The sequence below is a fragment of the Trachurus trachurus genome (assembly GCF_905171665.1).
Source record: "Trachurus trachurus genome assembly, chromosome: 5".
Classification (NCBI taxonomy): domain Eukaryota; kingdom Metazoa; phylum Chordata; class Actinopteri; order Carangiformes; family Carangidae; genus Trachurus; species Trachurus trachurus.
In genome coordinates, this window is record NC_139896.1 from 30,478,596 (window position 1) to 30,490,694 (window position 12,099).

At 38.5% G+C, this 12,099-nt stretch overlaps 2 protein-coding genes across 2 annotated transcripts in view; one reads left to right on the forward strand and one right to left on the reverse strand.

The window, feature by feature from the left end:
• Window positions 1-12,099, forward strand: part of park7 (parkinson protein 7) — a 339,990-nt gene that overhangs the window by 5,526 nt on the left and 322,365 nt on the right. The window lies entirely within an intron of this gene.
• On the reverse strand, window positions 87-6,249 carry LOC310986524 (N-acetyllactosaminide alpha-1,3-galactosyltransferase-like). Its single transcript, XM_083972460.1, has 4 exons — window positions 6,165-6,249; window positions 5,563-5,658; window positions 1,730-1,867; window positions 87-1,629 (listed from the first exon to the last, which is right to left on the reverse strand). The coding sequence occupies exons 2-4, from the start codon at window positions 5,634-5,636 to the stop codon at window positions 945-947; spliced, it is 897 nt and encodes a 298-aa protein (XP_083828586.1). The 5' UTR covers window positions 5,637-5,658; window positions 6,165-6,249; the 3' UTR covers window positions 87-944.

Sequence of the window (12,099 nt, forward strand, 5' to 3'; positions counted from 1 at the left end):
AAAACAAAACAAAAAAACCCAGAACGTGTCAGCTTTCCATTGTTGATTAAGTTGCAATCGAGTTGATTCTAAAGTCGAGATTATACAGTAGGTTTCACATCACAAATCACACTAAAGTGTTTCCTGTTTGCATAATACCGCATTTCTTATTTCTTTTGGGCTCCTCGCATGAGGAAAATGAATGAAATGTCAGAAATGAAACTGGGGAGGCAGCTGACCGCATACTTCTGTAAATACACAAACCATAAACAGAAGCATCAGCAAGTCAATTAGTTACAAATAAATACTGTATCTGTTCCTCATTCCTCTTCACATAGGTGCTAACTAAGGCATCAAATGTTGTACATTTTCCCACTCAAAGCTGGATATGGACTGACTTGTCAGTCAGCTAGGCTAGTCCCGTCTTAATCAAACCCTTTATGACGCCATAGTGACCTCCTGACAGTCTGGACACTACAAATATCTGTTTTCCTGAGTAGGAAAAAGACAGATCAATAATGGGGAAAACTCCCTGATAAGTCACATTTATCCAGTGACGTAAATGCACCTGGGGTACACTAGACATTTAACCAAACATTGAAAAATAAATATAAAATTACAAATTCAATCCAGCAACACCTTTTGTAGACATGGGTGTGCGGAAGTTTATGCATCATTAATATTTTTCGACACGCTTGACATGTTTGGTTTTTCAAAATATTTTTAGTTTAACCACATAAAGGTGCACATACACTGAAGCAAACTCAACATTTGCATACATTTACCTGAGTTTTAAAAGACAAAACCCTGTGTAACGACACGCAGTCACTCCAGCAACTAGTCCATCCTTGCAGACATTCAAATGAATCCAAAGAGAACGAAAGAGCCATTAGACTATAAGGATCTCAGAGCAGTGTTTGTCATGGGCTTTTCACACTCCTACCAAACATATTATTTGATACACACTAGCGTGTGCGTAGTTGATCATAATGTTTTGGTGCCCACACAAGTCGCGTGACTCGTATGTCACCCTTGTATCCAATACTGTTGTCCCAGCAGTACTCGGGTGAGAGCACTCGGCTCGGTTTGTGCAACCACAGGTACTTATTGAGATGACTCTCATCGTGCCATCGAGCCTCGACGTCGTTTTGTTTATCCTCCATGATGCCCTGGTAGCAGGCATTAGCCAACTCTTGCACATTTTTCCACGTGCCTCCAAATACAGCAGCGTGGTAGTAGAAATCCCCGGTTTCCATGTACGCTTTGGACTTGGGGTTCTTGTCATAGGTATACAAACTCTTCGGGAGATGGTAGTAGTAGGCATGGAGCAGAGCCACAGACTGACCCAGAGCCTCCGAGCCAAACCTCCCGGTGAACACCTGATCCACGTCAAAGCAGAAGACATGCGTGCAGTGATGGCGGATATCCGACTCTATGACGTCTGATATGGTTTTCATTCGCATCATGGAGACGTCCTGCCACCTGGAGTGCCGCTCCACTGTGATCACCTTCAGGCTTCGCTGAGGAGCGAGCTTTATGTCTGGCACCTTGTCTGGCAGGTCTGTAAACACATAATATGTCACCGGCAAACCCGGCATGAAGTGTTGCTCTGACGAGTTCAGGAAGGTGTTGAGGTAAGCGTCCAGGTACCTTTGATGGAGGTGGAGACAAGAACAGTTTAATGGTTTGTTTCTTTACCCTCGTAGGTGTGATGACAGTTTACCACAACAATGCCGGTGTCACAACAAACCTGCCGACAGCAAACACGGTCAGAGCCACAGAAGATCCCTTTTCCTTGTGCATATGGTCATAACGATCAGGATCAAACATCCCATCCCAAATTATGGGAGCCCTCCAAAATGTGCATGTTTGGACGTCAGGTCTGGACCTGAAACAAAAGACTGCTGTTTAATGTTTAAACCACAGATATCAGACTCAGAAAATGATTTCCAAGAGTTGTGGATCAGTGAACACACTGGCCTTTAGTTCACATGTTTCCTTAGGCTCTTTAGTTGATCTAAGTCTCGCCTAAGTTAATGAGTCATGAAGTATAAACTAATCTGAATAAACTAATCTGATTGGCTGGTCAGTTGGAGTTGCTCGCAGGTTTTGATCTCATCCCCCTGAGTAATCCTGCTGTGAAGCAGGTCAGCTGTGCTGCGTTACCGTGATGATCTACCTAGGTTACTGATTTAATGTGGTGGTGAAAGGGGTAAAACCGAACAAATAAGGGTTTTGACAACAGAGCCATTCAGAAATATCTTGTAGTCATGTTGGTTTTATGTCATTTGAAATGGTCGCTATTCTGAAAATTTCCTTAGGTCTGTTCTAAAAATGTACATAATGTGTGGGCTAATATACAAGGGGAACAAAATTACACATAGGCCTACTGCGGGCTTCGATCCCTGGCCGCCCACACTTGAGGTAACATGTTTCACTCAGCATTATATACCGCACCTCTCGTCGCTGAGTGGGGTCATTCTCCAGTAGGCTGTATGGACATACTGTACATTCCCTAACTCTTTAATTTTTTCGATAAAATGACATGATATAGCTGTCTGCCTGAGAAACGTTAGCCATCGCAGGAGGTTTCTAGCCCTGTTAATGTTAGACTGACTACGTCAGACGTCGTGGCCTCACTTGCTACTGTCATCTATCCCGCCCACTCGATAACGACCAATAAAATTCGTTCCAGTATGTTGTTGGACTCCTTTATTTACACACCTGCACCCACGTCGCTTACATTACATTGAAATGAATAGGCTACTTGACATCCTGAAAACCTCCCTGATAAGGTTTGTGTTTCCCATGCATTCATTACTGTATGTCCGCCACGCCACGCCCGCCAAGGAACGTGGCTCTATAAAATAGAATGGTGTTAGATGTAATGTTGCATCTCAAGGAGGGGTTTGCCACATTGTTGGAAGTGAATGCTGCACGTAGGCTACATACCAGATATGACTGATAACATGACACATGTAGTTTCCCATTTAAATGAACCTTTGCAAAGACAAAAGTCGCTTGATGTACAAACAGGACATAGATTTGATTTGTGAACACGGTTGACTGGAGGGCAATGGTGGACAATCTTGATAAGATTTACACCAATCATAATCTTCTTTAAAATAAGACATTATCTTCCTTTAACTACACTACTCACTCTATATAAAACTCTGTTTGTGCCACACATTAACTACTGTAATGTCATTTGGTGCAACACCTACCCTAGCTATTTGAAAAGATTAGAAAACCTTCAAAAAAAGATTATTCGAGCTGTGTCATGGTCCGAGTACAATGCCCCCACAAGACCTCTATTTCATCGCTTCGGTCTCCTCCGGTTAACTGAAATTAATTCATTTCATAACACCTGTGTGATGCATCAAATCATCCATAAAACCAACCCTAGACTGTGTGAGCTTGTTCCGGTTTGCGGCCCTCGGCATACGTATAATACCAGGAAAAAACACCTAATTACTGGGAAAAAAAGAAGATTAAAAAGAACTAGACTGTCTCTTGCATGCAGAGGGCCGCAGCTCTGGAACGAGCTAGATGAGAGCTTGAAGGTGGAGACTGCCATCTCCATTTTCAAGAAAAAGCTAAAAATTAAATTGCTTGATTTATACACACATTTGTATATATATATATATATATATATATATATATATATATATATATATATATATATATATATATATATATATATATATATATATATATATAAGCTGCAACCATAGAGCATCTGATCCACAGTAAATTGAATGTAAATCGAATTGCCAACTGTTTTCTTATTTACATGTTCTGAAAAAGCTTCTGTTGTTACGCAAGGGGTCCATGTTGTCTAATGTCTGTTAATGTTTAATGTACTGTATTGTTAGTTTTGTATGTGCAGTATTGTTCTGTGTTGTATGCATCCAGGCTCCCCAATAAGCTTTCGATAGCTTCAATGGGAGACCTGATTCACACGAAGTAGGTTGTTGTGTGTGTGTGTGTGTGTGTGTGTGTGTGTGTGTGTGAATAAAACAATGTTGAAATAGAATAGATAAGCATAATGGCCATACTAATGCTTGTACTGCGTTGCATTATCCCATGTGCAAAATAGTTAATTGATTAGATTAATTTTCTATGGTACAAATTAATAGAAAGTATTACCCTGACAAAGATAGTGATGACAGCAATGACTGTGACATCCTTATTGTTTTATAGATTAATACTTCTAGTAATGAAGTAACCAGAGACGATAATAAATGACTGCAATCTCTGTTCAGCTATCTGAACTGCTATCTGCTGTGTAGTTCTGTGTTCTGTTCCCTCTCTATATAGAGAGTAAATCTTGGTGTATGCTTATTCTTTGACTCTCCGCAGGCAGATCAACATTTTCCACAACACCCTGAAAATGTCAAATGGTGTAACCACAACAGAATGATAAATATTAAATAGTTGATGCACCTACACTGGATTTAAGTGTACTTAGTAAAATATACTTCTGAAATTGAAAATAGATTTATTTTTGCTGTATATTCTATATTTACATTTTTACTGCATTTTAACAACACTGGACAGGACATGTTCTAAAGACACCGCTTTTCTTCTAAATAATGTGTGTGACAGATTATGTACAATTTTCCTGTCGTCAGATTTGTATGCAAAAATGCCAGTAACACCACTTGACCTTGGGTTGCATCACGTAACATCATTGCCCCATAAACTGGATGATGCCCCAACCCTGCTTGATGATACAGATGTTCGCTCTCAGGGGATAGAACACAGAACTGGGGGTTTCACTGATGTTTATGTCATTGATTTTTGACTTTACTGTGAAACATGACATCACCAAAACCAACACATATTACATCAAGTTCAGTTGGGTTGTACTGAGGTCATTTGTTCACACAACTCAAGTAAAGCAGCAAACAGTGGCACCTGTGTTTTGTGAATGTATATAGCCAAAAGTTATAATATTTTTGTACCTCCCAATCACAGTTCTGTATACTTTATCGTGGGCCTAGAATATGGAATTTATTACCTGTACATTTTTTTTTAACTTATCTTTACAACAATTTAGGAGAGCACAAAAGTCACTTCTGCTAACCAGACAATACTTTCCACATGGTCTGCCTATATGTCAATGTCAATTTATTTATATAGCACATTTCATATGGCAAGCATAAACTCAATGTGCTTCACGATAAAAGCAAGATGCAATACACTGGGATTAGTTTATATTTTTATCATATTTTTTATCAAGCTTTTGTATTGCATTGTACAATATTAAATCATGTAAAACCATGTTTGTATTTAAATCATGTAAAACCATGTTTGTATTTAAATCATGTAAAACCATGTTTGTATTTAAATCATGTAAAACCATGTTTGTATTTATTATGTATAAACGGCTTTTGTACTTCACAAATGTACTGTATGCACAGCATAGAACTGTAGTCGGAGAATGACACCCCACAAGCCCCTGGAGGGTTTTTTTCAGCATTTCTCCTTCACATTGTCTTGGATTCTATATGTTATATCTTTTTAACTATTTTGATGTGTGAAATAAACAAACAAAGGGACAAAAAGTTAAAGTCTTACCTAAGGTCAAGACTGGCGTCCACACTGTTGTCCTGATTCAGACTCCTTCCACTTTCCAAACTGCATCTGTCCATCGGCAGTATGCCTATTAAAAGTCTGGTGAAAAAATACAGCTCACATTATATTAATAAAGTCATCTTTGTATTTTCTGTCTTTACTTTCCTCTGACTGGTAATCACACATTGAATTATATCAAATCAAATTTATTTATATGGCACTTTTCATACATTGCAGTAACACAAAGTGCCTCACAGAGGATAAAAACAAAACACAGTTAGTATAACAGTTAGTCTAGTAAATAGTAGTCTTCTTCTTCTTCTTTTTAAACTAAACTGATACATTGGATAAAGTAGTTATGGCTATCTGATATTAGACTGATCATATTAAACAATAAAATAAGTCAAAGTTCTCTTCACTGAAATTATGCAGTGAGACAATTAATGAGGATTTTTAATGATTAAACAGGGATCATGAAGTTTAATTAGCACCACATACAAAATACTTCTTAATTAAAATTAATATTATGATCATGAAGACTGTTTGCTTGTTGGCATTAACGTACAGTAATGTAGGCTACATCTAAAATTTGTTTTGGTACTCACTTGAAAGATGGAGAGGTGAAGTAGAGGATACAAAGCGCAATAGGAAAACAAAGCACACATTTCAAAATGCTCTTTGTCTTCTGTACAGCTCTTCTGGAACAAAGGTAAAATAGTCGGATTACACAATAAAGACTAACTCTTGATTCAGAAACTTGTTGAAAACCAGGTGAGTATACATACTGTAGGATGAATTTGTTTCTCAAAAGACAGAACATACCCCATTTTTTAAAAAACCTTGGCATTCAACTTGGGCAGACTGAACTGTCTTCCACAATGTCAGGCCGTTGTTTCACTAAAAAAAAAAAAAAACAGGAAGTGTGTCACAGCTGTGCGAGATTTTAATGTCCCACACTCAACACTCAACAAAACATACTTTCGCACATAACGTCCACTGACTCATCTAGGACTTTACAAAAAATGTTGTAGGATTTCTTGAAAAAATCGTGTAAAACTACACTGAAATTATGAGACATTGTAAAAATCATACAGTTCTACTCCAAATAGTTTCAGTCGAGTTTGGTCCTTTAAGCTACGCTGTACACATGAAAGCCCTGTTAATCCTAACATTGTGCTCACTAGCCAGGCAGGTTATGAGTAAGATACATGTTTTTATGTTGAAACGATTGTAGACTGGCCGCTGTGGAACCATAGTGTCTAAAAAGACAACAGCAACAACAACAACTGCATAATATTATATTATTATATATAAGAAGAAATGAAGAATGTGTAGGTATACATGGGAATTAATGAGGAAATAAATGTGATGTCAATCCCTATATGGATTTACTTCTGCAAAATTTACATTTCCTCATGCTAAAGACTTTTGTTTCAACCACAGCATTGTTCAGTTCTGTGGCTGCACCAAACTTCTGTTCACGTCTATAAAGTCACAATAGGTAGAAGCAAAAGCTCTTGAGCAAATGAAATCAGATTTGTTTATTTATTTATTTACTATTATTTCATCTAATGCTTTCACATTTCTATTTGCCAATTTATTCGTTTATTCATTCCAGTTTACATTCCCACGTTTATTCTTTTCCCAGGGGTAGGCTATCTCTTTTTTCTTTTAATGGCACAACTATGGCTCCATACCACTCTGCCTTTGTGTCTGCACTCTTCCAACCTCAGGGCTCTTTATATTTTATTACATGCATTATTAATCAAACACTCTCAGTCTTTCACATCAGAAGGTTGACATCATTTACCATCAACTCTGCTTATCAAGTCAAACAGGCCATACAGTCAAGATGTGTCATGGACAGGGAATATTTAACCTACTTGTTCATGTAGTTATCTCCACCACATGCATTTACTTTTTTGTCGCCTCGAAGGAGATAACCTGAAATCTTCAAATGTCCATGTGTCCTTCCTTTGAAATGTTTACTTTGCTTTTCCTTTTCTCTTTGACACATGTGCCGACGCAAGTGGCCTCAGTTAAAAATGTTTAAAAAACAAAACAAAACAAAAAAACTTACCACTGCTGTTTGCGGGAAATGACACTGTACGCTGTCCGACTCGCGTGGAAAAATAAAAATAAAAAATAAACCAGCCGAATAATCCATTATCTGATCTCGTCTTATCAACCACTCATCATTTACACAAACATTTCATGACAATCCTCATCGCCCTTAAAATGTGATCAGACACTTTTGCACCCAATGAATGCAGTGATACAAAAAGGCACAGTCTACACAAAAGCTCCTAGGAGGAAGGAGGTGGGAGACCAGACCCACCTGTGAGTCAGCAGTAGTAGTACACTCCACTCCCAGAACACGTCCGGAGACTCTTGTAGGTTATGGAAAGCTCCGTGTCTCAGCATGAGGTTCATACTCACTTCTGAGTCTGAGTTTGTGTTGTGGATGCACAGGGAGTGGCTCTGAATCCTTAGAGTTTCAGATTACTGGACAGGCACATGATGATTCCCTCCCATGATGATTGCTCCGGCAGCAGCGCTGATGATGTTGTATCATCTGGCTCAATGCGCCTTACGCACAACGGGAAAAGTCATTACCCAATTAGGTGTGGCTGTTGTTGATACGTAGAAGGCTGATTGGCTCCACTGATTACTCCCATTGTCGGCGACGGCGAGAGCTGTGGTTGATGGGCAACTCATTATAACATGTGGCATAATTTTTTTTTTTTTTTTTTTAAAGGGGGTGGGAGGGGGGGGTGTTAATAAGATGTAGTGAAACGAGTGTTGATTGTTAAAGTCAGCGCAGCTCAGGTATGCAGCAGAGGCTCTGAAACTTACACCTTTAGTTTTCACTTGTGTTGGTGAGTAAAAGTGCTGGCACGCCCTTTAATTTGCATGTGCACGTCCCACACCAATCAGAGGAAGGATAGGACTGCGGCAGGCCCCAAGAAGTTTCAAAGTGAATCGTCACGCACACATGAATGCAAAAGCAAACAAATAAATAACACACACACACTCAACAAGATAACTCCACTGATATCTTCTCAGAGAGTGCACTTTTAACTGCAGCCTGCCTCAGGGGTAAAAACTACTTGTAATCTCTGAAGGAAGCACTATATCAATGAGTAGCTAAAACAAACACTTGACTTTTTGCATATCAATGGTGAACTGATAACTTTCAAAATTCCCACAACTAGTTTAAAATTATAAAAACTTTATTCAACAGTAAAATTTGGATTTTCTGGCATATTTGTCATTAAAATGAAAGAAACCTGAGATGGTTGTAACATTGTCAGTTACACTTCCAATTTCTCCAATCAGCAATGTTACTGTATCATCTGATTCACTCTGTATATGCTCAGTTTAGTTCTTCCATAGCACCCTGTGGCAGACACAAACAGTTTTAGAAGGAAAAAAAAGAATTTTGATGTGAAAAAAGAAGATTTTTTTGTCATACAAAAAAGAAGTATCCCCCCCTCCATTTATTTTTGTGGTGATTGCTTTGTAGTTAAACTCATCAAACTTACATCATGGTTATTGTGTGTCTATGTAGATATCTTTCATGCAAGTTGTTAGTGCTAATGTTTTACAGTATCAGCTGTAAGGTAAGCTGGTTTGTGGTTACATGGGTCTGGGTTAGTAATTAAGTATGTTAACCTACTCCAACCCAAATTTTAATTGCATTTATGTTTTCTTTGAATTGCAGTATGCCTAGGTCTTGAAAGACAAAGACGAAAGGGTTAAGGTTAAGATCAGACAATAGCTGAGACAGTAACTAATTTACTTGAGACACGGACACACACCAATTATGTTAAAAAGTAATTTAAATGTTGAATAAAAAGTTTTCAATATCAAGTTTTTGTCACAATACTTAATAATGTTACATCACAATTTATCCTGCTCCACATTTAACCATGAGGAGTTAACAACCATTGTGTGTCTGCTGAAGTGAGATTGTGGTAATAATTGTGGAAATAAACTGGTAGTCATATCAGTCGCATAATGTTAGGACACATTTCTTTTCTTCTTTAAATGTAGATTGGACAGTGACCTGCTGTCCTCTACCAGCACTGTGTAACACCTCTGAATCGGTGCAGTCTGGTAAACACAGACTGCACTGGCCTACTTTCACGCCGGCCTACCTGTGGTTAAGACAGACAGCGATCGAAAAACCCCTTGAACTCCTGTGGGAAACAGTGTTTGCAACTGTTGCTTTAGTAAATTTCCTGGTATTAATATAACTTACAGTAAGCCTGGAGGATGGGTGCACACAGATCTGAACATTTTAATGATTTATTTCTATGCTACTTTGATGGCAACATGATAAGTCACTTAGAATTGTTCAGTTGCATGTTCTCGCCTTTTCTTTACTTCCTGTTCATTTTGATGGCAGAAACAAAGTGACTTTTTATGTGAAAAACAAACAGGACATTTCCTGCAGGAAATAGCAGTGAGAGTTGAGGGCCAGTGCTGGAAGTCAAAAAGTGGACTCAGCCCTTGGTTGAAAAAGCTGAAATGGCAAAAAACACTGAGGAAATGTGTGACAGATTGTGACAATTTGTGCAAGAAAAATCTGAAAAAGGGGCTGATGGGTTTTGTCCTTTGCTCCACCTTCTTACATTTAATGTGTTGGTAGAAGAGGAGACTGGATGACATATTTTGGATAACACATTTTTAAAAAGGAAAGAGGGGAGTAAAGTTCAAATCCAGAAGATGTCTCAATTAGTTGTGCATCTAGCATCAGACCTGCAACATCAACTTTATTTTGGTCTGTCTGTGTGTTTTGATGTTCCTACAGTAAAAATGTGTACTTACTACAAAATGTCTTAAGGGGAATGGATATTTGTATTTTATATTGTATCCATTCTAGCTGTGAAGCCACCCCCTGAATCCTATCAATTATCAGCCATTTTGGTGAGATCTTACATACTGTAATGTGTAGTAATAATTGCTGTGCAAAGAGTAATGGCTTAACCTTTCACCACCAGATCTAATCCAACAAGTACTCCAACCAAAACAACCAAACAGGGTTGTTTTCTGCAGTGTTTCCTCACATACTGCACATACAGCACCAGGCGTACTGGACCACAGTTCCTGTGGGTTACCTTAATAAACATGCAACTGCACTGGCTGATCATTGCCATGGTGATATAATGATGGCTTCATTGGGTTTAGGCATTTAAACTACTTTAGTAGGTTCGGGCACTGGGTTCGTTTCAGAATCTAAAACGATTTGGTTTAGAAAAGGATCATACTGTATCACCAGCTAAAAGAAGTACTTGCTCAACATTTGATTAACTTTGTTGTCCTGGTAATAATGACATGATTATGCTGTTTAAAGGGATAGTTCAACATTTTGGCAAATTGGTCCATTGCCATAATCCCTATAGTTTTAGCAGTAGGTTCGTTACCTTTAATTGTCGCGGCTCTGCTTCGGCGTTCTGAAAATAGCTTGCACCGACAATTAAAGGTAACGAACCTACGGCTAAAAATTTGCCAAAATGTTGAACTATCCCCTTAAGACACCCGCATAAACAAAGCTACAGTACTTACGTTTTGTTTGATAATTAGCTACACCTCACCCTCATGCCTGTGTTTTGAATGACACCATAAGCTGCTTAACAAAACAGAGGGGGTAGTTTTTTTTTTTTTCCTGAAAGACAGTCTTTGTTAGCCTGCTGGCATCTGTAACTCAGTTTACTTCACAACTGGAAAAACCTGCCCTACTGTACCTGTACATGCTCAGTTCAAGGCACAACAGATTCGTTTGAAACTTTCTATTCTGTATCTTGGTATTTAGGGGTGTGACTCTCAGGTGACAGAGGTCGTTCAAGTGACTGAGCTCTACCAATGTAAAAAAAAAAAAAAAAACAACCAATAAAAAAAAAAAAACTGTTCTTATTCAGGTTCGCAGCACTTGGGTCACCTGGGCCTAAGTCTGCCAACTAAAAAAAACAAAAAAACACAAAAGAACACATATTCGTCTCAAAAGTTTGAGGACTAAACCAAAGAACTTAGGTTATTGATATCTGGTCAGTTTCCCACAGTGGTGGAAAGCATGGGAGCAACTGATTGCCAGTTTCAAGCAGCTTTTATTGGTAAGAGATTTTCCACTGCTACTCCCAAGACTCTTCTGGACTTCCTGTTATTCAACATTATTTTGTTGGATGGTTCTCAAAGGGCTTTTGCTTGCCCACGCAACAATACATGGCTACCCCATGGGTTTAGTCCCAACTACAGTGGCCTAAGGTCAAATCTGACTCATGGCCTTTTGGTGCATGTGTTCCCCTTTCTCTCACACTTAATCAAATAAAGACATGAGAAGCAAAAACTAAATAAATAAATGAAATGAAATAAAAAATCTGGTCGGTTGACCTTTTGCAGGGGTCAGCCACCACTGGAGATCATTAAATTGACCAGCTATAAATAGGAGAATTCAGCATAATGCATCAGTATTACAGAATATAACCTAACAATGCAATATTTTACATATCCTATCTAACTTTTGATACTGTGAGTTTT